This window comes from Vigna angularis, chromosome 9 (genome assembly GCF_016808095.1).
Source record: "Vigna angularis cultivar LongXiaoDou No.4 chromosome 9, ASM1680809v1, whole genome shotgun sequence".
NCBI classification, from domain to species: domain Eukaryota; kingdom Viridiplantae; phylum Streptophyta; class Magnoliopsida; order Fabales; family Fabaceae; genus Vigna; species Vigna angularis.
This window is the reverse complement of record NC_068978.1, coordinates 16,512,943-16,540,626: the sequence shown is the minus strand read 5'-3', so window position 1 is coordinate 16,540,626 and position 27,684 is coordinate 16,512,943. Positions and strand designations below refer to the sequence as shown.

The 27,684-nt window shown below is 38.9% G+C and overlaps 1 protein-coding gene across 1 annotated transcript in view; it reads right to left on the bottom strand.

Annotated features, from left to right (window-relative positions):
* The window catches only part of LOC128194015 (methionine aminopeptidase 2B), an 84,773-nt gene that overhangs the window by 2,660 nt on the left and 54,429 nt on the right, over nt 1–27,684 (bottom strand). Inside the window, exons 4-6 of the mRNA XM_052868443.1 lie at nt 8,580–8,607; nt 6,364–6,455; nt 6,156–6,250 (exon numbers count right to left, since the gene is read on the bottom strand). Coding sequence (XP_052724403.1) covers nt 6,156–6,250; nt 6,364–6,455; nt 8,580–8,607 — 215 coding nt within the window. The remainder of the gene's footprint in view (nt 1–6,155; nt 6,251–6,363; nt 6,456–8,579; nt 8,608–27,684) is intronic.

Genomic DNA, 27,684 nt, shown 5'->3' with positions numbered 1-27,684 from the left:
GGGCGTACAACAGGAACCGTGAATTCTTGTTTGAGTGTGTTAGTGAGTGTTTTAGATACGTTTCATACCCAGAAACCCATCAGATGTAAACAGGTCCCTTCTAAATTTCTTAATTGTATATTTAATTGGATTTGGGTGAAAGACATAGCTAGTGCACATTACGTGAAGTACGTTACATGTGTCTTTATTGGGTTTTATTTTAACTACAACAAGGAGAATTTTAATTTCCTTAATTTTTAATTTGGTTTGGGTTTTATTTTAATTTAAACCTCTTCAATCCAATAAAGTTGTTAGTATTTGAAGGTTGTGAAAGGAGTAGTTGATGTGGTAGAGAAAATGTAGAGATAGTAGAATGTAGAAGTAGTAGTTAGAAGAAGTGTTGTAGTTGTCTTTAGTTGTAGTAGATGTTGGTTCATACAAATGATAGATGTTGGCTACATACATCAAATGGTAGAGTTCATGGGTATTTATAGACCCATAGATTATTCTAGAACATACTAGCCACAACTTATGTGGAATGTTCTAGATTTTTACCTATGTAGAATATTCTTGATTTTTCTTCCTATCTTAGGTTTTTCTATAATATTCTAGAACTTGTATTACATGTCAATTCTTCTATCTAAGGAGCTTCTACATTCTTCTAGAATTTGCATTACACTTTAATACTCCTCCTTAATGCAAATTCGGTAACTCCAAGCATTGTGCGTAGTAGTTCAAATCTTGGTCTTGGTAATGCCTTCGTAAATATATCTGCAATTTGGTCTTCTGTTGGACAGTACTCGAGTCGTATTTGTTTAGTTGTCTCTTCATCTCGAATGAAGTGATATTTAATGGCTATGTGTTTTGTTCTTTGATGATGGACTGGATTTTTTGCTATTGCTATTGCCGATTTGTTGTCGCAATAGATAATAGTTGGTCCAGCTTGTGGTTCACCCATTTCTTCAAGTATTCTTCGTAGCCATATTGCTTGACTTGTGGTTTCAGCAGCTACTACATACTCTGCTTCTGCTGTTGATTGTGCCACGGTTGCTTTCTTCTTTGATGCCCAAGATAAAATACTCGATCCTAGTGAGAAAGCATATCCTGACGTACTCTTCATGTCGCCCACTGATCCTGCCCAATCACTATCTCTGTAGCCAATCATCCTTGAGTTAGTCACTGTTTTGTACCATATACCAAACTCCTTTGTGCCTTGTAGATATCTTAAAATTCTTTTTCCTACTCCATAATGAATCTGACTTGGGTTTTGCATGAATCTTGATAGAAGACTTGTAGCATACATAATGTCTGGTCGTATGGCTGTGAGATACAGGAGACTTCCAATTAAACTCCTGTAGCGTGATGCATCTGCCTCTTGTGCTCCATCATCTTTCTGTAGCTTCTCTTTTACCACCAGTGGAGTAGTGACAGGTTTACAACCATTCATCTTGAACTTCTTTAATAGAGCTTCAATATATTTCTTTTGAGAGATAAATATACCTTCATTTTCTTGTTTCACCTCTATACCGAGGAAATAGTTCATCAAGCCAAGGTCGGTCATTTCAAATGTCTTCATCATGTCTTCTTTAAATTCTTTCATCATCTCTATATTATTTCCTGTATAGATAAGATCATCGACATATATAGAGACAATGAGATGGTACTGACCTTGTGCCTTAATATATAGTGTTGGCTCACTCTTGCTCCTCCTGAATCCTTGATCGATGAAGTATTTATCAATCTTGCTATACCATGCTCGAGGAGCTTGCTTCAGGCCATATAATGCTTTTTTAAGTTTTAGTACTTTGCCTTCATTGCCTTTGTCGATGAAGCCCTGTGGTTGTTCAACATAAATCTCTTCTTCGAGCACCCCATTTAGAAAGGCTGACTTGACATCCAGTTGATAGATGTTCCATCCTTTTTGTGCTGCAAGAGCTATTAAAACTCTAATTGTATCTAAGCGAGCAACTGGAGCAAATGACTCATTGTAGTCTATTCCTGGTTGCTGTGAGTAGCCTTTGGCAACCAATCTTGCTTTATGCTTTTGTATAGTTCCATCAGGATTGAGCTTTGTTTTATATATCCATTTGACTCCAATGATGTCTTTTCCATGAGGGCAATTTACGAGTTCCCAAGTGTAATTCTTCTCAATCATCTTAATCTCTTCTTCCATAGCCTTGACCCATACTTCTTGCTTTGATGCTTCTTCATAACAGTTAGGCTCAATCATGGCCATATTGCAAGTTTCATATATGTCTACCAAAGATCTTACTCTTCTTGGACTAGATTCAGGTGAAGAATCTTGTTGTGGAGGTGGAGAAAGCATACCTGAATTTTCTACCTCTTCTTGAGTTTCTTCTTGAGATTGTTGCACTGGAAGTAAAATGTTGCTTTTAACAACTTTTTCTTCTTCCCAATTCCAAGAAGCATTTTCGTCAACTTCAACATCTCGGCTGATGATGAGCTTTTTCGTTTGTAGGTTGTAGACTTGATAGCCTTTTGATTGTGTGCTATATCCCAAGAATATTCCTCGTATAGTTTTGTCTTCAAGCTTGTGCCTCCTTTGATCAGGAACATGTATGTAGCAAATAGACCCAAATACTCGTAGGTGTTTAGCCGATGGCTTTCTCCCACTCCAAGCTTCAATAGGAGTCTTGTCTTGGACTGATTTAGTTGGACATCTATTTAGAATATAAACTGCAGTGTAGACTGCTTCAGCCCAAAAAGTGTTAGGCATACTTTTCTCTTTCAGCATTGATCTTGCCATCTCCATAACTGTGCGATTCTTTCTCTCTGACACGCCATTTTGTTGTGGAGTATATGCGACTGTAAGTTGTCGCTCTATGCCTTCATCTTCACAGAATTTGTCAAACACACGAGATGTGTACTCCTTGCCACGATCACTTCTAAGTATTTTTAGCTGTTTTCCACTTTGCTTCTCAACAAGGGCCTTGAATTTCTTGAATACTCCAAAAACTTTTGACTTTGCCTTTAAGAAATAGACCCATGTAATTCTAGAGAAGTCATCAATGAAGAGGATGAAATACCTGTTGTTATGATGTGAAGGTGTTCTCATCGGTCCGCAAACATCGGTATGAATCAACTCCAATAAGTCCTTTGCTCTCCATGCTTTGTCTGTCGAGAATGGTAATCGATGTTGTTTTCCAAGGAGACATCCTTCACATGATTCATTATTCTCCTTCAAGCATGGAAGATCTCTCATCATGTTTTTCGTATATAGAAGCTTTAAGGCATGTGTGTTGAAGTGACCAAATCTCCTATGCCAAAGCCATGAGTCATCAACTTCTACCTTCATGGCAATATTCGTTCCAGGTTTGAAGCTTATAGGAAAGCTTCTATTTCTCTTCTCCATTTTTACTTGGCCAATTTCTATCATTTTACTGTCATAAATTTTGCATGTATTTTTCTCAAAATGAAGAGAATATCCATTCTCCATCATTTGGCCAATACTTAAAAGATTTTCTTTAAGATTTGGAACTAGTAAAACATCCTTGATGAATTTAGTACCTTTCTTTGTCTCTACCATGACAGTTCCTTTGCCTCAAGACTCCACTGTGGTGCCATTTCCTAGCCGAACTTTGACATTGACAGATTTATCAATGTCTTTGAAGATACTTTGATCTTTTGCCATGTGATTACTGCATCCACTATCCAAGTACCAACTTCCTTCTCTACCAGAAGATTCTTGATTGGCGTAGAATAAGAGTTTCTCTTGATTATCTTCTTCCGCAAAGTTTGCTTGATGCTTATTTTTATTACGACAATACTTTTCTATGTGACCAAATTTCTTGCAATAGTGGCATTGAGGTTTTCCATGATGCCAACAATCTTTTTCCAAGTGACTTGTCTTTTTACATATGCCACATGGAGGATATTTTTCTTGACGAGTCATAGAGAAGCTTCTAGGATTTTCTTTATTTCTAGAAATTTCTTCTCTACTTTTATTTCCTTCATATTCTTTATTCTGAGACCGTAATTTTATTTTTGATTGAAAGGCATTTTCAACCGAGTCTTCTTCATGCCTTTTCAATCTTTGTTCATAAGCTTCAAGAGAGCCCATTAGTTGTGTGATTGACAATGTAGCCAAATCTTTTGTTTGTTCAATCGCGGTTGCGATTGCATCATACTTTTGGGGAATAGAAATTAAAATTTTCTCAACGATCTTTTTGTCAAGAATATTTTCCCCATTGGCTCTCATCTGACTAACTATTTCTTTTATTCTAGAATAGTAGTCTTTAATGGTCTCAAATTCTTTCATTCTTAATAATTCAAACTCTCGTCTTAGAGAATGAAGTTTAATATTGCGTACCTCGTCACTTCCTTGAAACTCCTCTTGTATTGTGTTCCAAGCTTGTTTTGCACTTGTGGCACCAATTAGCCTTGGAAAAATTGTGTCATCAACTGCTTGTTGAAGAACAAATAAAGCCCTTGAATCCTTCTGCTTTTTTTCTTTCAACTCCTTCTTTTGAGCTGCAGTAAGAGTAGAAGTGTCTTCTGAAATAGTGAATCCCTCTTCTATGATATCCCATAAATCTTGAGAGTGGAAGAATGTCTTCATTTTGACACTCCAAAAATCATAACTTTCTCCTTTGAAAATAGGTACTGGAATTGATGATGTTTGATTAGTAGTAGCCATTGTTGAGAATATATTTGGAAGTAGTCGAATGAGTTATAGTTTTGTTTGAGGTAGTTGAAAATTTTATCTACGCCCAGTAGATGACCGAACGTAGCTCTGGTACCACTGTTAGTATTTTAAGGTTGTGAAAGGAGTAGTTGATGTGGTAGAGAAAATGTAGAGATAGTAGAATGTAGAAGTAGTAGTTGGAAGAAGTGTTGTAGTTGTCTTTAGTTGTAGTAGATGTTGGTTCATACAAATGATAGATGTTGGCTACATACATCAAATGGTAGAGTTCATGGGTATTTATAGACCCATAGATTATTCTAGAACATACTAGCCACAACTTATGTGGAATGTTCTAGATTTTTACCTATGTAGAATATTCTTGATTTTTCTTCCTATCTTAGGTTTTTCTATAATATTCTAGAACTTGTATTACATGTCAATTCTTCTATCTAAGGAGCTTCTACATTCTTCTAGAATTTGCATTACACTTTAATAAAAGTGAATAGGGTTAATTTTTAATTGGGTTAATTATTAATTAATTTTAGGTTTTATTGTAACTGAACCCCATTCACCAAAAGATTTGAACATGTGCAGCAGAAAATACAAAAAAATGTTGATCCACACAATTTAACTACTTGACGATCATGTGTAAGATTTGAATTGAAAATACTACAAGCTCATAGGATTGAACGTTTTAGGATGTAAATATATATTCTAACTATACCGCCAAACAAATAAAGGTAGACCGACACTTTATTAAAGAAATATTAGATAGTGACCTAATCACAACTTCTTTTGTCCCTTCTAAACTTCAGCGAGTAGATCTGTCCACAAAAGGTCTTCCACTGAATGATATCATGATCTCACATGCAAGCTGGAAATGATAAATATCTATTCACTTGCTTGAGAGGGAGTGTTGATTACAAGTGTGTTGTTGGAAGATTCTAGAGGTCTCCTTGTAATCATTAATATAGGATTAGAGTTCTATATATAGAGTGATGTCCTGTCTCATTAAATCAATTCAACAAAATTGCTTCTCTTCTATAGTTAATCTCTAGTTTGTGATGTTCTCTAAGCCCTCCTAATAAACCCAAAGGTTGGTATTAAATACCTTGGTATTAGAGCTTCTCACCAAGTTTTAGAGCTACAAGAGTGGGGTTCATGTGGTTATATTGACATAACTGTCTTGACAAGGGACTAGCCAAGTAGTTGATGCACAACAAGCTCAATGGGCACAAAGGCTACGAAGTGTTTGCCGAATACCAATTGCAAGACACGAAACATCAATTTCACTTGAAATATAAGATTCCAGTCAAATTTCTTTACAAGGGCTATGAGAAAAGTTTGAGTCACACGAATATGACTAGTTAATTTAATTATTTCTTTAGACAAATGGAGTAAATTTATCAACATGATATTAACAGTGTTTGTTCTGAACAATTCGACATTATTAATTGACCATGTTAGATATAGATCTACACAACATAATACTGCTCGTTTGACAGGGTTAAGCATCTTTTCCAGAATGTACCTTAATACCTGTATTAGTTGCTTCACGAGAGGCTTCAAGCAATGGATCAAACATAGGGTTGAATGCCACAGTAAAAGCACAATCAACTATATATCCTATAGAAAGAATCCATAAAAGGGTTCAACAGGAGTAAAATTAAAAAATACACTAGTTACTAGAATTATCATAGCTATAGAAGAATTGATAAAAAAAAATTCCCACGCATTACCATCAACATGGGTGCCAAAATCCAGTTTCATCACATCATCATACTGAAGTATAGTCTTGTCCCCTGAATTTGGGGTCCAGTGAGCAGCAACCCTGGGGGAGTAAGAGAGTTACATTTAAGAAAACAAAATGATGAAAAAACCACAAACAACTGTGAAACTGTGAACATCGTATTGGAACAACAGTTTTTCAACTATCTTTGGCACTTAATTGTAAGTTAGTTACACAACTAACTCTATATGTAGTTAATACAAGTCGCTATAACAAATATACTGATCCAACACATACTTCAGGGTCACGGTTGTCATTGTCAAATTGCAGATCGGCCTACCTGAAAAGTGGATAGCAGGATACTGCAATAACTCTCAACCGTTCAACTGATTTGATATCTAATAAGTTGTCTTAAAACTTCAAGGTACTTTCTTCTTATCATACTCTTAATTATATATTTTTTTTATATAGGCAATTTTGTTCAATGGTGCATCAAATCATTTCTAAGACACGCATTTTATCACTTAATTCATTTTAATATTGTTATTTATTTTGATCATGTACAATATTGTTTCAATGATTTGTTATATAGTTAGTTTTGTTTTCAAACTTGTTCTCATAAGTGTAATTTTACTATCACAATTATATAAAAATGTTTCATTTATTATAATATAATAATTTGTTGTCATAAATCTTTTTCATAAGCATCAAACACAGATTGAAGTTCTAAAGATGAAAGATTTATGTTTAAATTCGAATTATTAATTTAATTTTTTTCTCTATGATTTTGATTAAGTGGTGTATTATAATCTTTATTAGTATTAAAAGATATTTCATTATAAAGAAATAAAAAGACATTTGAAATATTTTTAAACTTCATTCTTTGTTTTCTTTTTATAATTTTTTAAAAATAATTTTTAACTTTGTTTCATTTGTCCTTTCCTTTTCTTCATGTGTTTCGTTACCTATGTTAATTTGCATAAAAAATGAAAACCGCAGATCAAGATTTACAGGTACCAACTCAATAAGAAAACAGATATGGGCCCGGATCCGGGTATACATATTACCTACTGGAGATATGATGAGGCAAATTTTATACCCGTTGGGTATGAGAATGAATTTTTACTTTGGGAATATGGATGGGATAGTAAAACTCACGCCTGTCTCGTCCCATTACCATCCCTAGCTGCTATTCACTTCCTAGTACAGTGCAACCTTTGATTTGATCAGTGTAAAATGATATCAGATTACTCTTCTTGCTCAAATCTCTTATGGTCACAAATACCAGTGTCCCTCTTCTCATATCAATTATTGCATGTTCCCCTCCATTTAAAAGAATCTAACAAGTGTCAACAAGTTAGCTAAAGAAATTGTATATCTATTGAATTTCATGCCAATCGGTATGATTTCAAATCTTAGGTCACCAATCAAGTGTTGGTGCATAGGTATATAGGTCCTGATGGTCTTTATGTGTATCCACTCCTTCAACTTCAACCCAGATTGGTTCCCATGCATATTTACTTTCCAATTTAATAAAGAACAGCATAAGTAGTTGTACTAAATGTGTCATGCTAGGTTAGGCCATCCTAATAGTTACGGTCATAAGCGTGTTTTATACCAATTTAATTTTCTGCTTTCTAATAAAATGTATCAAATTTTTGTTGTACTAGTTGTATGAGAAAGTCGCAGAGACTTCTCTCCACTTTATCAGAATATATTTACTCTTCACCTTTATAATTAGCTTAATAGGACCCTCCATATTATCTTCACTGATAATTATCACCTTAGATGCTTATTCTCACTTTACTTGGCTCTTCAACTTAAACATAATTTAGAAACATTGACTAGTTTTAAAAAAAATTTGACCATGGTTGAACTTCAATTTAACATTAAACTCAAAAAGTTACAAACTCACAAAGGAGGATTATTGAACACAAACAAAGACACGATTTTCCAGTCATGATTATTAATTAACTTTTCTTATTGGTTCTTCCACCTTTCTTCACATTCCAGATCATCCAAGGCACGATTTTGCCATTTTTTTTATTAGTAAGTGCCATTACTACATTTTATCAAGCACATTAATTTCGATTTAATTTTTCTTTAACAATAACTCATCCAGATTGACATTCCCACATCAATATGGCACTTCACTCGATATTTAGTACAAAAAAGGAGAAACCACAGATACAGAGGAAAGTAGAAAACAAAAATATAAAGGGTTACCAGTTTAAAGAGCATCCTGTGGGGAATGTGTGACATCCCAAAAATACAGTATTAAACCATAAAATCAGAAAATCACATTTAATAATAATTCAATACAGTTTTCCAACTAAAAACAAAATGAAGAAAATTAAAATTTAGAACGAACGAATGCTCAAGGACGAACGTCCTTGAGTACTGTTCAACAATTAAGGACGAGCGCCCAAAGCCGCACGTCCACAAGAGTTTACAAAATAAAACCGAACGTACAAGAAACCTGACCGAACGGTTTACACAAGACAAATACCGAACGGTCGAAATCAACTTAAACGAAAACAAGGGATGGTCGAACGACCACTCAATTCAACAACTACACTACTGGCCGAGCGGTCTCACTGCTCGGTCTTCACTTCCACATCAACCAGATTCTCTTCTTCCAGCAACTCTTCCAAACGTTCGTCTCCCTCTGCTCACATCCACACAGATGATCATTGCAATGACAAGACGGACGTACAAGAACAATGGACAACACAAGGAAAACGAAAGGGTAAGCTTACGTAATTTAACTCATGCATCAACCTATAAATTCCATGAAACAGTTCATTTCACACATACATATCAACGTACGCATTCATCATACATCACATAATTTAACGCACGTACAAAATAAAACTCAACATGACTGACTGTCCGGACTGTATGAATTCTGCGTAGTTACAGGCGTTCGCGCACCCGGGTGGTGTGGTAACTGGAATCCTCATCAGCTGCCACCCGAGGTTAGTACGCTCGTCCAAAGTACCTCTAAGGACGACGACCTCCTGCCGTTCCCCCGCATGACGTGCGTCCTTTACTTGAGGACGAGCACTCACGGAACATCAGGATCGAACAGCCAACATTAACTTCCCACAGTCATACTTGACAATTTCCAACAATTTCCAAGAGTCGATCCTACCTGGAACGCCCGTTCAATATTCATAACTTTCATTTCATCTCAGATACTGTTCATCATTCACTATTCATCAATTCCATAATCATTTTCATCTTAATGGGGAAAACATCAAAAACCGAACGTTCTGTCTCCAAAGAAACGAGAACGAACGCTGCGAGCGAGACTAAAAGAACGCTCGTTCGTATTAAAGTACAAACGGCAGAGAAACAGTTACGTTCAGGAAATGGCCAAGTATGGTACTGTTCATTGGACGAACGCTATTTTGTGGGAAAAGAGAACGAGCGCTCAAAATAATACCGAGCGTCATTTAGGACGAACACTCAGCATAAAGCCGAGCCTCCTTTTGAGCGAGCGCTCAGTATAATACCGAACACCGTGGAGAACGAGCGCTCAGTATATGACCGAGCCCCATTTTTGGACGAACGCTTAGTTCAAACCGAGCACCATTAGGACGAACGCTCAGTGTGAGACCGAGCACCAATTAGAGTGAGCATTAGGCATAAGGCCGAACACCATTTAGAACGAGCGCTCAGTATAAAACCGAGCCTCATTTATAACGAACGCTCGATATAAGACCGAGCGTCCCTTTGAACGTACGTTCAGTGTAAGACCGAACGCTTCCTAGTACGATCGTCCGGTGTAAGACCGAACGTTCAATAACTCAGATTGATAGATCTTGAAAATAAACTAAGGGAGTTTTGAAGAAGTAATACGAACGGAATATGCACTGTTTCATATATATATATACAAGTATAAAAAGAAAGAAGTTTATCAAACGTACAAGATTCAACAGTGCCAAACCGAACGCTCAAACAGAGCATTCTAGGATGAGGACATTCGTCCTCAACCACAGATTTAGTCAAATGACAGAATCAACATTCCAACCATATTTCTAAGGAAAAACCGAACGGTCAATGACCGCCCAGAACGAACGTACAATGTCTCATGGAAAGTTCTTTTCTCATCAAAATCATATCATTTCATTCGTTCATATCAACCCAAAATCTCAAATTTCATATATCTCATTTTATCCAACATCTCACGCATCATATGTAACTTAGTCATATATCATTCTCATTCCATAAAAACGAACGTTCACATAAATCAAGCATAACAACCTCATACAATCAAAATAACGAACGTTCATGCAAATCAGCCATAGCAACATCATACAGTGAAATAACGAACGTTCACACATGACATGCCTCAAAACAATTAAATTAAGTAAGCTTCCCTTACCCGGAAATGAACGAACGTTCACAGACGCACACAGACGCTCTCCACTCAAATCCTTATCGCCAACGCTCGTTAATCCACTATTTAGACGAACCCCAAGGCCAAACTCAGAACTTCTCTACTCAAAGAAAATAACGAACGCACAACTCAGAATTGAGTTTGCATGCACGAAGAACGAACGTCGGAGAGGAAGGAAAGGACTTACCGGTTCAGTTTTCACGAACCGAACGTTCTTCTGGAGTCCTATGCCGAGCGTCCTTCAACTGCGTCGGAGATACTGATCGGAGGAGGTTAAGTGGTGGTTCCTTAGAGAGAGAAGGGTGCAGAGAGTGTAGAGAGAAGGAGGAGAGAATTTTAGTTTCTCAGAAAATGAAGTAAAGAGAGGGACGTGCAGAGTGAGTGGGGAATATGTTCAGAGTTCCTACTTGCTGCCGAACGCACGTCCACTCTGGCAGTTGCGCTGGAATCGCACTCCGCCGCTTCCCTAACAGCCCATAATGGACGGTCAACCACTGTACAGTTTCCACGCGTCTTCCACCATCGCCGATCGCACGTTCCCACGCTGGCAGCACGTTCTCCACTAAGCCATGCTGGACGGACGTTCACTCTGAGCCGGACACGTATTTTCCACTACGCCGGACGCACGTTTACTCTGACTGTAGATGCCGGACGTCCACTCCCAGGGGGACACGTGTAATCCACTACACCGGACGCACGTTCCCACTGTGCTCTGACTCAGTTAGGCGTGCGACAGCTGGCGTCCGTCAGTGGGTGCGTCAGACGCTGCTGCCTCCATGTGCGCTGCTGAGGTGGCGCGCTCTCCTGCCGCCACGTGGACGCACGTTTTCCGAGGCCTGACATTCCCCCCAACTACAAAAATTTTCGTCCTCAAAAATTAGGACTGAGTCTCGAACAGATGGGGATACAAATCTTTCATAGCATCTTCCACTTCCCATGTAGAGTCACCCGTCTTCTCATCCCAGACGACTTTCACCAATTTGACGGCTTTCTTCTTATAGTACCTGGTGTTGCTATCTTCAATGCATACCGGCTGCATCTCTAGTGTACGGTCTTGACGAAGACGAATATCTTCTAACTCCAATACATGAGAAGGGTCGGATACGTACTTCCGGGGTTGAGAAACATGAAAGACTGGATGCAAGTTTGATAACTGAGGCGGCAAGGACAACTCGTACGCAACTGGTCCAATCTTCCTCAAGATCTGATAAGGTCCGACAAACTTGGGAGACAACTTCTTTGGTCGGATAGCTCTCCCTACACCAGTGGTCGGATGTAGTCTAAGGAAGACATGATCTCCTGCATCGAACTCCAAGGGTCTTCTCCTCTTGTCAGCGTAAGATTTTTGTCGACTCCTGGACGTCTTCAACCTTTCTTGAATTAACTTCACTTTCTCAATCGTCTGCTGAATGAGCTTTGGTCCTGTTAATACCTTTTCCCCTTCCTGAAACCAACACAAGGGCGTTCGGCATTTCCTTCCGTATAGAGCTTCAAAAGGAGCCATTCCTATACTGGCTTGAAAACTGTTGTTGTATGTGAACTCCACTAAAGGCAAGACTTCATCCCAGACGCCCATGTGATCTAGGACACACGTCCTCAATAAGTCTTCAAGCGTCTGAATGGTTCTCTCGGACTGACCGTCTGTCTGAGGATGATAGGCCGAACTCATTCGAAGTTTGCTACCAAGCTCACTTTGTAAAGATCGCCAAAACCGAGAAGTAAACCGTGTGTCTCGGTCTGAAACAATGCTGGATGGAACTCCATGTAGACGAACAATTTCTTTGATATCAAGCTTAGCCAGGTTCGTCATAGACATCTTGAGGTTGACTGCTAGGAAATGAGCACTCTTCGTCAGTCGATCCACAATTACCCATACGGAATCATGATTCCTGACCGTGCGAGGTAGGTGAGTCACGAAATCCATCGCAATGCTGTCCCACTTCCATTTTGGGATTTCTAACTGCTGAAGTAATCCACCAGGCCTTTGATACTCGGCCTTGGCTCCCTGGCATGTTAAAAAGGATGCCACAAAATGTGCAACGTCACTCTTCATTCCTGGCCACCAGAATGAGGTCCTGAGGTCTTGATACATCTTAGTCATACCAGGGTGTATACTAAGACGGCTGTGATGTCCTTCCTCAAGAATGATTCTTTTCAACTCGCCATCATTCGGAATGCACATTCTATTCATGTAGCGTAGCATACCATCAGTTCCAGTGTTAAAATGTTTTGCTTGATCTGTACCGAGTGCGCTTAAGATCTTCACCAACTCTTCATCTTCTCGCTGCTTCACTCTGATCCGGTCGAATACGTCACTGGAGATTCTAAGAGTACAACACTTGATAACATTCGGTTGCAAGTCAAACTGTAACCTTAGATCTCTAAAACTTTCTACCAAACTCAACTCTCGGACCATCATAGAGGAGACGTGAACTACCTTTCTGCTTAAAGCGTCTGCTACAATATTTGCCTTTCCCGGATGGTAGAGTAGTTCAAAATCGTAGTCCTTCATATTCAACTCCTTCTGATCAAACAGGTACTTGAGACTCTTGTGATCACTGAATACTTGGAATATTGAACCATACAAGTAGTGTCTCCAGATCTTCAAAGCAAAGACGACTGCTGCTAATTCCAGGTCCTGAGTTGGGTAGTTCTTCTCGTGAACCTTCAGTTTCCGAGAAGCGTACACAACCACCCTCTTTTCTTGCATGAGTACACAACCGAAACCCTGATGAGACACGTCACAATACACCACGAATGGTTTAGCCGCATCAGGAATGACCAATACCGGGGCGCTTGGTACGACTGTCGCGGTCATACAAATTTGATGTGCACGAATTAATGCAATATAACTAGGAAGTGACTCCTAGGTCGTCTCTCAAGGACCAATTTGTGTCGGTTCAGTTTCAGATTTTTTACGAAGTGGGGGGTTTGTGATTTATGGTTTGACACTGAAAAATAAATTAAAACTAGAATTTAAATAAGACAGAAGTAAAATAAAATTAAAGTGGACTGGAAATTAAATTAAACACAACTAAATTTAAACATACTGAAATAAATTTTAATGACAGTAAAAACAAGCGGTAAAAGACGGTAAAAATGGAAAAGGGAAAATTACACAGTGTTTGAAATTAAAATACTGCAACTGTAAACATGCATAAAACGTAACAGTAGACGGTAAAATAAAGAGAGTTTAGAAAATGGTAAATTCATAAAACGATAATTTCAGAAAATGATAAATGAAAATAAATTTCAACGAACATCAATTGAGAAATGCAACTGAACTGGAAAATACAATTAAAATTCAATTCTGGAAACTCGAAATTGAATCAAACACAAAACCTCCCCCAAAGGGGAGGAGAAACTAGAACATAACTCTTAACTGTACTCCTAAACTAATGCCCATTCTCTGCTGCTGCTACTGGTTTTATAACCAAAAATCTGAACATCCTTCCTCAATTCATCATTTTTGATTTCCTTTCCCGTGACTTGTTTTTGTCTCTTGTTTTCCATGAATAAGGGTTATCCACTTTCTGAAATCAAACGAAAGTTGCACCCCATTTCCAATGTGCCGACAAAACAAGACACTCCATACCAAATAAACAAATGATTCACTTTGTGTGGGCTCTATGCAGCTACTGTTGGTCGTGGAGGTTGGCCGTGAAGGGTTGCTGCTCAATTGTGGTGAAGTGATGTACGTTATTTCAGCTGTGACTGTGCTTCCCATTCCAGCCTCCTCCTCCCAAAATGAGGGTTTCTTTCTCCCAAGGGACGTGTGAAGACTTGAACACTGACACCTCCCATGCTTCTTGGATGATGAGTTGCATGCTGCTCGAAGTAGGTGGACTGTGCATGAGTGTGGAAGCTCTTCACTTCTCAAGGGTGGTTGCCTCTATGCTTGTTCCAGCCATGAAATCTTCTTCAGCTGGAACGTGAACGCCACTCCAAGCTGCTGCCCATTCTCCGTTTTGCTACTATGTGCGTCTCAAGCTGCTGGAAACGTGTTGGCTACTGACTGGAACGCATCTTCTCATTGTTGAACGTGTTGCTGGAGTTGGACGTAGGAGGCTATTATACCGTGAAGCTTCTTTGCTGGAAGCAACAACGCACTGGATGAAGCTGTGTGAAGGCTGGCCGTGAAATGTTTCTGGCCGTGTTCTTCTCTGGGTTGTGGACGTGGTTGTGTTGGACTCCCATGGCTGCAACCTCGCTGCACTTGCTGGACTCCACTTCAACAACATGTGTGCATCTTCTCTTCAAGCTACTGGATACCTTGTTGCTATCCACCTGCTTTCTCTTCTCCCAGCTGGACCGTCTCCATGCTCATCTTCTTTAAGTATGGCTGCTGGATCTTCTTGCTGGGTGCATGAAGATGTTGGACGTTGCTGCCCACTGCTGGACCGTGATGCTGACAGAAGCGGCTGCAGCGGAATGGTTAGCGTGGAATAACAAACCAAGAGGGTTTTTAATACAAACGTGTGCCTTTTAATTTCTACTCAAATAAACTTACTTAGCAATTAATAAAGACAAATAAAGCAAGAGTAAGGTTGAGAGAAAATTGCACAGATGATTTTATCCTGGTTCGGATCTTACCAATCCTACGTCCAGTCGCTTATCTCAAACCAAGATAAACAATTCACTAATCACAAAACAATTACAAACTACAATCACAAAGATACAATTTGTAAGAGTTTAGAAAACACCTCTCTTGATACCACAAGAGATGAAACTACACCTCCTTTGAGTCTTCACAAAGGATGAACACCTCCTCCGAATACTTCACGAAGGATGAACACCTCCTCCGAATACTTCACGAAGGATGAACACCTCCTCCGAATACTTCACGAAGGATGATTCTCTTCCGAACACCTCCTTAGATACACCAAGGATGAACCGGCTATTTCCTCTGTCACCGTAGCAGCACTTCACCAGCTCCACAGACAAGAGTTTCACAAGCCGAACAAGAACACACAAGTCTCAAGAATTTCTGAGTATTTTGAGCACAAGGGAAGAGTTTCTGTGTCTCTGGTTCTTCTTCTTGAGAGGAAATGAGAGTCTATTTATAGACTCATCCAAAGGCTCTTCCATTCTTCGAAAATGAGCCATCTGACTGTTTTAATCGATTAAACCAAGTATTAATCGATTAAACTGAGTACAACGGCTAGTTTTTCAAATCTGAAACCCCAACGGACTGTTTTAATCGATTAATTTCAGGATTAATCGATTATGTAATCGATTAAAACAAGCTTTAATCGATTATTACAGTGTAACGGCTAGTTTTCAACTCTGAAACCCCCAACGGACTGTTTTAATCAATTAATCTCAGGATTAATCGATTATGTAATCGATTAAAACAAGCTTTAATCGATTAATCCAGAGGCAATTTGGTTTTTCAGGTTGCTACAGTGTTTTGCTACAGTAAAATGCTACAGTACATTGCTACAGTACATTGCTACAGTATGTGCTATAGTATTTTACAAAACACTTTCTTTTTCCTATACATATTTCTAAGAGTATTACAAAAGCTTTCCATAGCAATACAAGTCTTCATAACATCTTGAATCTTGATTTCTTCTTGACTTGATTTGGACATCATCAAAACTTCATTTTCATCTTTTTGCTAACAGATGCTAGCTGTAGAGTGAAATACAGCCCATCCCTTGGACGTGAGCTGCTTCCCCTAGCCATGCCGTGACAGCAACTCCAAACTGCTGAAGCGTTGGACGGTGTTCTCTCCAAACCGTGAATGAAGCTCTCCAATTGTGTGTTATTTCCTTCCAGCTGGTGTGGGTCGTAGCTCCTCATTACGCGAGCTCTTCTCCAGACGTAACAACAGCCCCCACTTCTTCATCAAAATATTATCCCCTCTCCTAGTGGAGGCCCCCACTTTTATCCCATTTGTTTGCTGCCACATTTTGGATGTAACTGTACACTCACAATCAGATGCTCGTCATGAGTTTTGCCAAGCAAACTAAATGCCAAAAAAATGAAACCGTGAGTGGAGAATGTGGAGAATAAAATCGAGTGTGGCCCCTTTGATTCCAACGCCTGTAATGTTTTGGTGTATAGTAGAAACACATAGGGATAAAAATCTGCATATATTAAGTGAATGGACCATGAGCTTTCATCCAAGTGGTGGCTCCCACTTTTAATTGCTATGCCGTGACCTCCACAAAATGTCATTTCCATATTACATTTTGCAATTTTCCCGAGAGCTATTCAAGGGTCACATACCACTTTTATTTTTGATTAATTTGCACACTAATTCTCTCCAATGTGCTGCATGTTACTTCCCATTGAGTCACCATTTCAGCCGCTAGGAATGAGATCAACCTGCATCACCAACAATAAATTATCGTGCACTTCCAATTCAAAATGATTTAACACCTTTCTCTAATTTTATTCAAAGAATATATCCCTGGTTCATCTGGATGTCCTAAAGTATTGTCCAATAATTTTCCTTACAATTACTAATGCAAATAATTAACCCAAATAATTCAAATTAGTTAAAATAAGAATTTTTGGTCAAATTAAATACAATTAAGAAATATAGGAAAATACTGGACATTTAAGCATAATTCCCTAATTAATTCTAGTACAATAAACTAAGTGTAGTGAAGAAAATAATGATTCATCAAAATAGACCACACTTAGTCTTTTGCACTCCTGGGCAATATTAAGACACAAACCAGGGAATGGTTCAAAGGACTTTTAGGGACGGTGACACAAACCTCAGCAGACAGAAAATAAAGACTAAAGAGATAAATAAACAGAATTTACAAAGTTCTCAAGAAGTCTGGACAGAGAAAAGAAGTAGAAATTATCCAACACAAAATCAAATTAAGCAGATACTTACAGAAATCATCCAAGCAATTCAAAACATAGCAAAATGATTAATCAGCTCAAGAGGTGAATTAAAAATAACAAAACCTCACAGATGCACTCACAGTGTTTCTCTCAAGTGTCTAGGGTAAATCACTATCACTCAATGCACTCAAGAAAGCAAACACAAATAGACTTGGCAAGCTTCTAATATCAACACTTAAAACATATGCATGTTCAGATCAAAAGGTCTTTACTGGGTTGTAATGGGGCCAAGGACAGGGGAGGATAAATTTGGATAAGTAGCTATAGGTCAGAAGAAATAGAGGTGCACTAGGGAAAAAAAATGTAAACACTGTGAAATCTCACCCAAACCTCTAATTCAATCCTCTTCTCGACTCTATTATTTACAAAATTATTTTTTCAATTTTTTCTCTTTTTCTCATCATTTTTTTTTATCCTGTCTTTTTTTTTATCACACTACAGGATATAAATTATAATTTCAAAACATGATGAGGAACCAACTAGCCATTTCATCAGAATTCCCAAGGAGACCACACTTATTCACAAAATACTTCTATAGCTCCAGACTTTCCTAAGGTTAAGGTAATCATTTGTTTTTCACTTAGGATCAGTGTATGAGCTTCAACACAAAGAAATATATACAGTATAGGCTCAAAGGGGTTATCAAAGAATAATAACAAGGTAGGCTTATTTGGCTAAAGAGGCTCAAGAACAAAAATGCCTTTATCACGTCTGAACATGCATATCAATCAAGTATATCAAAAAGAATCAAGCCAAGGCATATGTGCAAGAAATCAAGAGTCATATCACACAACAAAAAACATTAAGTGGCTCAAATCTCACACAGGGTATCCGTGTTATAATCAATTCAACCTCTTAAACACATAATCATCTTTCCAAGCAGAGAAAAGCAAAGATTACAATCTATAAGTATTAAGTAAGTGAAGGAAAAATCTACAACTTAGACAAAATCCAGAAATCAGGAGAAAAATGTAAAATTTATTGCACACAAAACACACTAAAAACAACTTAAAACAGAAAAATTTAACACTCAAAAACAAAAAAATTAACACACAAAATACATACTAACAGAAACTAATAGAAATAACAGAAAAAACAGAATTTCTTCCCAGTAGACCACACTTAAATTACACAATGACCTTAGTGTGTTACAATCATCAGATTATCAATTTCAGAGCAGTCAAATAATATAGACAAGTGCAGTAAAAGTAGAAAAATGGGAAGAAATTTTCAGTAACATCCATGAGTAGATGTTATCATTGACATCCATCAGCAGATGTCCAAATCACCTAGCACCCATCAGTAGATGCTAATTAATTTTTTTTTTTATTTTTTTTTATTTTTTTCTGAAAAAGGAGATGACCGGCACTGTGACAACAGTTTCGGTGGCAACGACCGGAACTGTTGCTACAGTGGAAAACATTTGGCTATAAATGGTCCGCTCCTCCGCGTCGAGCAACATTTCTGACTTCCCCGCTCTCTCTCTACTCCTCTCTTTTCTCTCTCTTCTCTCTCCCACTCTCTCCTCTGAGCGTCTAGAGCCGCGCGGAGCCTCTGCCACCGTGCCATCTGAAGAGTCTGAGATCTGCGAGGAGCTCCTCTGCCAACCCTACTTCTCCGGGTAAGTCCTCGACACCTTCCTTCTTTCCTTTCTTTCCGCTTTTTCTGCTGTTATTACCATGCTGCTTTCCTGCTTTCCAGTCTTTCATTTAAGCTTTCTCTTCGCTCTCCTCTCTTTCTTAACCTGAGCGTCTGGATCTCTGTAGGGAAGCTCTACCACCGTGCCATCTGAAGAATCTGAGATCCGTGAGGAGCCTCTACCTCAGCGTGCCTTCGGAGCTTCTGAGATCTGCGTCAAGCTTCTGTAAGTCCTACTACTCCGGGTAAGTTCTCTGCACCTTGGATCTCTATTTCTTCCTTTTCTGCTTCTCTTAAGTTTCCAGATCTTTCATTGCTTTCTTTTCCTTTCTCTGCTTTCCAGTCTTTCCCTTTCTGTATTTCCTTTATTTTTCATCTCTGCCCTGCTCTCTTTATTTTTCTCTGCTTGTTCTCTTTCCCTCTCCCTTGTCCTGCTTTCCTGTTATTTATTTTTTTTTTCTTTACTGCTTTTCCATTTTTCTTATTATTAAGCACACTAAAAAAAACTAAAAAAATAATCTAAAAACAAAATATGGACACCACACTGGACCTAGATCCGTTAGGACCCTTTGCAAGGACCTGGACCTAAAACTGGACAAAAACACTGATGGACCTAAAACTGAAAAATGGACAAACCTGAGTGATATGACTGTCGCGGTCATACAAATTTGATAAAAAAATTTATGCAGTATAATTACTAGGAAGTGACTCCTAGGTCGTCTCTCAAGGACCAATTTTTGTCGGTTCAGTCTTAGATTCTACACGAAGGGGGGGGGGGTTGTGATTATTTTTGTATTTGTGCGGTAAAATTAAAGTGAACTGGAAATTAAACAACACAAAATTAAAAATAACGTTTGAAATAAATTTTAACGATGGTAAAAACTGAATGGTAAAAGATGGTAAAAACGGAAAATGGAAAATTACGCAGTGTTTGAAATTAAAATGCTGGAACTGTAAATATGCATAAAACGTAACAGCAGACGGTAAAATGAATAGACAATAAAATAAAATCACTTGACTGAAAATGAAATTCAAAATTCAACATTAAAATAAAATTCTGAACCGTAGAAGTGAAAATGAAATGAGCAAAGCTTCAAAAATTAAAATTACAATTGCACTGTTTGAAATGGAAATGAGAGAGTTTGCTACTGGAAAATGCAAATTGAATTAAATCACAAAACCTCCCCAGAGGGGAGGAGAAAACCCAGCTAGAACGTAACCTAAACCTACTCCTAAAATCTAATGCTGAAATCTCCTCCCCTTTCATTTTCTGGTGGTGCTGTTTTATAGCCAAAGTCTGAAGCTACTCCCGTGAGAAAACAGGGTGAGGGCCCCTCACTAGTACAAAACAGACCTTCTAACGCGCTATATATGCCTCAGTTAACACGGAACCGAAGCGCAAGGGGTCTACTACCTCGGGTCACAAAAAAACCGAGGCCTAAAGCATTACCATGTTGACCATCAGCTGACAAACTTTTTAAATTCTTCTTACTGCCTCGGTTACATTCAGAACCGAGGCCGAAACCTTTACCACGTAGCCTGCTTCTCTGCTACTCCTCTGCACAACGTCTGATTGACAGGAATACTGCTTCGGTTATTGGCAGAACCGAGGCAGAAAGCTTAAGCTATGGCATCGTTTGGGTGAAACCGAGGCATATACACTAATTTATATGCCTCGGTTTCCTGATCACCCGAAGCACACCGGTGCCTAAAACCACGCTACTGTTTCGGTTACTCTGAAAACCGAAGCATAAAGCCTACGAAACAGAGGTATACTGCTTCGGTCTCTCTCACAACCGAAGCATAAACACCTCTTCACCTCAAAAAAATAGGTAAACCCTCTCGCCCTCTGCCATTTCGCTCTCGCACTGCACTCTGCCCTCTCGCCCTCGCCCTCGCCCTCTCGCCCTCGCCCTCTCGCCCTCGCCCTCTCGCCCTCACCCTCTCGCCCTCTCCCTCTCGCCCTCTCCCTCTCGCCCTCTGCCCTCTGCCCTCTCGCCCTCTCGCCCTCTCCCTCTCGCCCTCTCCCTCTCGCCCTTTGCCCTCTCGTACTCTCGCCCTCTGCCCTCTCGCCGTCTCGCCCTCTACCCTCTGCCCTCTCGCCCTCTCGCCTTCAATTTCTCTTCTCCACCAAACCCCAACATCAGGGCACGCCGCAAGCCGCCATTCAACCCTTGCCGCAAGCCGCATTCTTCTCCTTTTCACCATTTTCCTTCGATTCTACCGATTAAAAGCTTGTTTTCATCGTTATAAACTTTTTCCACCGATTGAACTTTGATTTACACCGATCAATCGGTCCATACTAAGTTTCCTTTTTCTTCTAGGGTTTCTAAGGCGGAAGAGGGCTTTAAGGGCGGCGACGACGGCAGTGGATGGAGGTTTGCGAGCAGTGGCGAGGCTGTTGTTGTTGTTGGGGTCGAGGAGGATGAGGCGTTTGCAGAGGCATGCGGGACAGAAGCCGTTTGCAGAGGTGGAGGGATGGCGGGCCTGTTGTTGTTGTTGGCTTCTCTGGCTTTCTTGTTTCATCTCATCTTTGAGTTTCTTCTGTTGTTGTTTGTTGTAATATTGCATATTGCTGTTTCATCTCATCTCTGAGTATGTAATTTTGTTGCTTCTGTAGAGAGAATTTTGACATTGGATGTTGTAATATTGTATATTGTTGTTTCATCTGTAATATTGCTGTTTCTCTGAGAATGTAATTTGCTGTTTCATCTATTTCGTTTCATCTCTGAGTTTCATTTCTGAGTTTCATCTCTGGCTCTGTTTCATTTTTAACAATTTTTCAGTTCATCTCTGAGTTTCATTTCTGAGTTTCATCTCTGGTTCTGTTTCATTTTTAACAATTTTTCAGTTTGGGGTTCTGGAGTGTGAAGAAAAAAAAATCCTACTACCTCGGTTCAGGTTCTAACCGAGGCCGTAGAATCAGGAAACAAACTCGGTTATTCAAAAACCGAGGCATAAATACTATCTTTTTTAACCCAGTTCACAACCGAAGCATAAAACCTACCCCTTTTTACCTCGTTGGTATATACTTCGGTTGTAGAACCGGTGCCTATAACCAAAACGAACCGGTGCCATATGCTCTTAATGTACTAGTGCCTCCATTTTTCACCTACTCTTGTCATCTTGTTCACCACTTTGCCGTGAACTTCTACTTTCTCTGCTGCATCGTGAGTTGATCTGTGAGCTGCTGCTGAGTGGAGAGATGGATGCTATGGACTTAGATGCTTCCTCTCCCCATTCCCGTGAATGGCAGCTGCTGGAATGAGCTCTCCAAGCTTCAATCTTCTCTTCCGTTTTCAACACTGGACCAGGGCCGTGACAGTCTTCTCCATGTGGCCGTGAAGTGTGTGTGCCTTCAAAGGCAGCTGGATGTGCTGTCTACTTCACTTCTCCGTGCGCACCAAATAAAAGAGGAACCCCACCACTGCTTTCTTGTAGCAGCCGTGAGCTTGCTGGACGGTGGTGTGCTCCAGCTTTCTCTTCCAGCCATGTCTTTCTTTGCTTCACAGTGCATCTCTCTCTTTTCTTCTCTCAATTGGCTGCTGGTTGCTCATGCTTCTTTGGTGGCTGGAGTATTTCCTTTACTGGACCAGCTCTTTCTTCTTCAAACTCAGCTGCTCCAACACGTTCTCATTCCAGCTCTTTGCTCACGATTGCTGGATGATTCTCTTCTATGGATGCTTCACCTTCTTCCAAGGCCATGTATTGGCTTCTCTTTGCTAGTGCTCTTCCATGTCCGTGTGAAGTGTGAATGCTGGATGGTTTGCTGCTGCACCAAGGCCGTGAGGTGTTTCTGGTGGTGTGATGGCTGGATGGTGCTTCCTGCTGTAATCTGGATGTGTGGACAGCTGCATCTTTGCTCCCAAACAGCCGTGAACAACACATCACTTTCTCCTTCTCTTTCATTTAAAATCCAACACCATGGGTGCCACTTCTTTTGCTTCTTTCTTCAAGGTGGCTGGAGTGCATGCTGCTATGAAACCCACCGTGCTTCTTCATATGGTTCTCCTTCTTTGAAGCTACCCATGGGCTATCTCCTGCTTGCTTTTCTCCAACGTTGCTGGCTTCTTCTGGTGTTGGTGGTGCTAGACGTTGCTAGACCTCCTTGCTGCCATGAGGTGTGAATGAAGCTTGCAGCTGTGAAGTGTTGTTGCTTCCAGCCGTGAGATGCTTTCATCCAAGCTACTGGACTAAGGTTGTTGGACGTGAGATGTTGCCATGGGCACTGGATGGGAGTTGCTGGATGTTATTGTTGCTGCATTTGAAGTTACTAAATGCTTGCTGAAATGAAATTCCATATGGGGTCTTGTGTAACCGTGAGCTCTTTGTTGTGGTCCCCTCCTTCTACTTAAAATGATGCTTGCTAAACATAATTGGCCGTGTGACATGTGCTACGTGAATTAGCATAAACACTTCTCCAATTTCCTTATGCAATGTTCTATCATCACCTTCTTTACCATTGAGAGGACGTGTGGGACATGGTGTTTCCCATGTACATTCTTTATTTATTTAACATCACTCTTTCTTACCAAATGCTCATCACGAGCCCATCAAGCCCTCATTCAATAAAAATTAAAATCTCACTTTCACACACATTAAAGCACCGTTCACTTGTAAAGCAAGTGTTAAAAATCAGCATGCCCCCTCCAAGAACCCGTGATGAATTAATAATTGAATGAGTGCAGCTGCCCTTTCTTTTCTATTCGGTAGATGAAACCTCCTTGCAGCAACTAAAGAAGCTCAACAAAATGAATTAAGATCCTCCCTCCAAAACGGATCAACAAGTCTTTCACTAAAAGTATATCAATGCTTCAGTAAAATAAAACCGTATACAAATGAATGTCCTTCCAAATGTCCTAAAATATTTACAGAATTTTCCTTGTACTCAATAATGTAAGTAATTAGTCTCAGATAATTCAAATTAAGTAAAATAAGAATTTCTGATCAAACTAAGCACATTCAGTGAAAACGGGAAAATACTGAACAATTAAGCACAATTCCCTAATTAAATTTAGCATAATAAACTAAGTGCAGTGAAGAAAATAATGATTCATCAAAATAGACCACACTTAGTCTTTTGCACTCCTGGGCAAAATTAAGACGCAAATCAAGGAATGGTTCAAAGGACTTTTGGGGAGGGTGACAATAAACTCAGCAGACAGAAAAATAAAAATTCGCAAGAAAACAAATAAAATTTACACAGTTCTCAAGAATTCTGGACAAATAAAAGAAGTAGAAATTTTCCAACACAAAATCAAGAAAAACACATACTTACAGAAATCATCCAAGCAATTCACAGTATGGCAAAATAATTAATCAGCTCAAGAGATGATTCAAAAATAACAAAACCTCACAGATGCACTCACAGTGTTTCTCTCAAGTGTCTAGGGTAAATAATAATATCAGCTCGATGTACTCAAGAAAACAAACACAAGTAGACTTGGCAAGCTTCTAATTATCAATACTTAAAACATATGCATGTTCAGATCAAAAGGTCTTTACTGGGTTGTAATGGGGCCAAGGATAGGGGAGGATAAATTTGGATAAGTAGCTATAGCTTAGAAGAAATAGAGGTGCACTAGGGAAAAAAATGTAAACACAGTGAAATCTCACCCAAACCTCTAATTCAATCCTCTTCTCGACTCCATTATTCACAAAATTATTTTTCAATTTTTCTCTTTTTCTCATCAATTTTTTTTTCTGTATTTTTTTTTATTTTTTTATCACACAACAGGAAATAAATTATCATTTCAAAACATGATGAGGAACCAACTAGCCAATTCATCAGAATTCCCAAGGAGACCACACTTATTCACAAAATACTTTTATAGCTCCAGACTTTCCTAAGGTTAAGGTAATCATTTGTTTTTCACTTAGGATCAGTGTATGAGCTTCAACACAAAGAAATATATACAATATAGGCTCAAAGGGGTTATCAAAGGATAATAACAAGGTAGGCTTATTTGGCTAAAGAGGCTCAAGAATAAAATTGCCTTTATCACGTCTGAACATGCATATCAATCAAGTATATCAAAAAGAATCAAGCCAAGGCATATGTGCAAGCATTCAAGATACATATCACACACAAGAAAGAAAATTAAGTGGCTCAAATCTCTCACAGGGTATCCGTGTTATAATCAATTCAACCTCTTGAACACATAATCATCTTTCCAAGGAGAGAAAAACAAGGATTGCAATCTATAAGTATTAAGTAAGTGAAGGAAAAATCTACAACTTAGACAAAATCCAGAAATCAGGAGAAAAATGTAAAATTTATTGCACTCAAGACACACTAAAACAACTTAAAACAGAAAAAATTTAGCACACAAAAACAAAAAATTTCACACACAAACAAAACAAAGAAAATTCTGAATCTCTCCCAATAGACCACACTTAAATCACACAATGTCCTCAGTGTGTTACAAACATCAGATGAACAATTTCAGAGCAGTCAAATAATATAGACAAGTGTAATAAAAAGTAGAAAAATGAAGAAATTTTTCAATAACATCCATCAGTAGATGTTGTCAATGACATCCATCAAAAAAATTTTTTTTTTTTTAAATTTTTTAATTTTTAATTTTTTTCTGAAAAAGGAGATGACCGGCACTGTGACAACAGTTTCGGTGGAAACGACCGGAACTGTTGCTACAGTGGAAAAATTTTGGCTATAAAAGGGCTCTACCCAGCGTCTGAGCGGCATTTCTGACTGCCCTGCTCTCTCTTTACTCCTCTCTTATCTCTCTACTCCTCTCTTCCCTCTCTTCTCTCTCCGCTCTCCTCACTCTGTCAACCTGAGCGTCTGGATCTGTGAGGAAGCTTTGTCCCTGCGTGCCTCCGAAGCATCTGAGATCTGCGTAGAGCCCCTGCCACTACGCCTGCTGAAGAGTCTGAGAACCTCGAGGAGCCTCTGCAAGCCCTACTACTCCAGGTAAGTCCTCTACACCTGGATCTCTGTTTTTTTCCTACTTGCTTTACATTTTTCTTCTTTTCCGCTTTCCTCTTTCCTGCTCTCCCTCTCCCTTTTCCTTCTTTCCATTTTTTTTTCTTCTTCTGCCGATTATTATTTGTCCTCTCTCCCTACCCCCTTTTCCTGCTTTCCAGTTATTTTTGTATTTTTTTTTATATATTCAGCTTTTCCAGTTTTCAGCTTATTATTACGCACACTAAAAACAACTAAAAATTAAACTAAAATCAAAAAGAATGGACAAAACACTGGACCTAGATCCGTTAGGACCCTATGCGAGGACCTGGACCTAAACATGGACAAAACTGATGGACCTAAAACTGGAAAATGGACAAACCTGAGACAAGATACAGAAACATCAAGACTGACAGGACAAAATAAATTTAACGGGAAACAAGAACAAATAAAGAAAACACAAAACTAATCTAATTTTTTTTTATGCTTTATATTTTTATTTTTATTTTTTTTTTATGTTTTTTTATTATTTTTTTTTATGTTTTTGTTCTTTTTATTTTTTTGGTTTTTTTTTCATTTTTTTTTATGTTTTAGAATACCAGAGAGGCATGATGAGTGAGATGGAAATCGAGAGACACACCAGTCAGCGGTGGCGTCCAACAGATGATCAGGTCAAGATGATGACCAACATCTTAAACTATGGGGTCACTCATCCAAGCCGAGCGCAAGTCGTCGAGATCACGTCTCGACTAAGGACCTTCGGAGATGCCAGCGAATACAACGTGCACTGCTGGTTCAACAACCACGGCAATCGGGTCAGGCGCTGGCAAGCGGAGATAGACCCCACTGGCACTCAGTTTTCACAACTGCCGCTATATATGTACGGTAAGACTCTGATCACACCTCAATTTTTATTGATATTTTTTTTTTTATTATTATTAACACAATTTTTTTTTTTGTTTGAAAGAATATGGCTGGGTGGTAATGAGGGCACCGAGGCTGCTGGACCTGTTTCCCGTCCCGATCATCATCGACGACGACAGAGATGAGCGACAAATCCCTCCGCCTAGGCCTCCTACATTCCGAACCAGAGCTCCCTCAACGGAGCTCTCCCTAAGATTGCCACCCAGCAACAACTTTCAATTTTAAAGCTTTATGTTTTTTTATTATTATTAATATTATTATGGTCTGTAATATTAACGATCAATAATGATCAAACCCTGAACATCTTTTATTTTGCTTTTATGTATTTTTGTTATATTTGCTTTTTTTTTATATAAATAAATGCACTGAAATTAGTATCTGCTCAAACTACACCTCCTGTCCATTACCTCAAATTCAGCTCTTACGATTATTTATTTATTATTTTTTTTTAACAAAAACTAAATAAATAAATAAAAACAGAACACATAATAACGAAACAAAAGACCTAATACAGAATCAAAAAATCAACGCAGATAAAACACATATGTCAAAAACATCAAACAAAGCACATA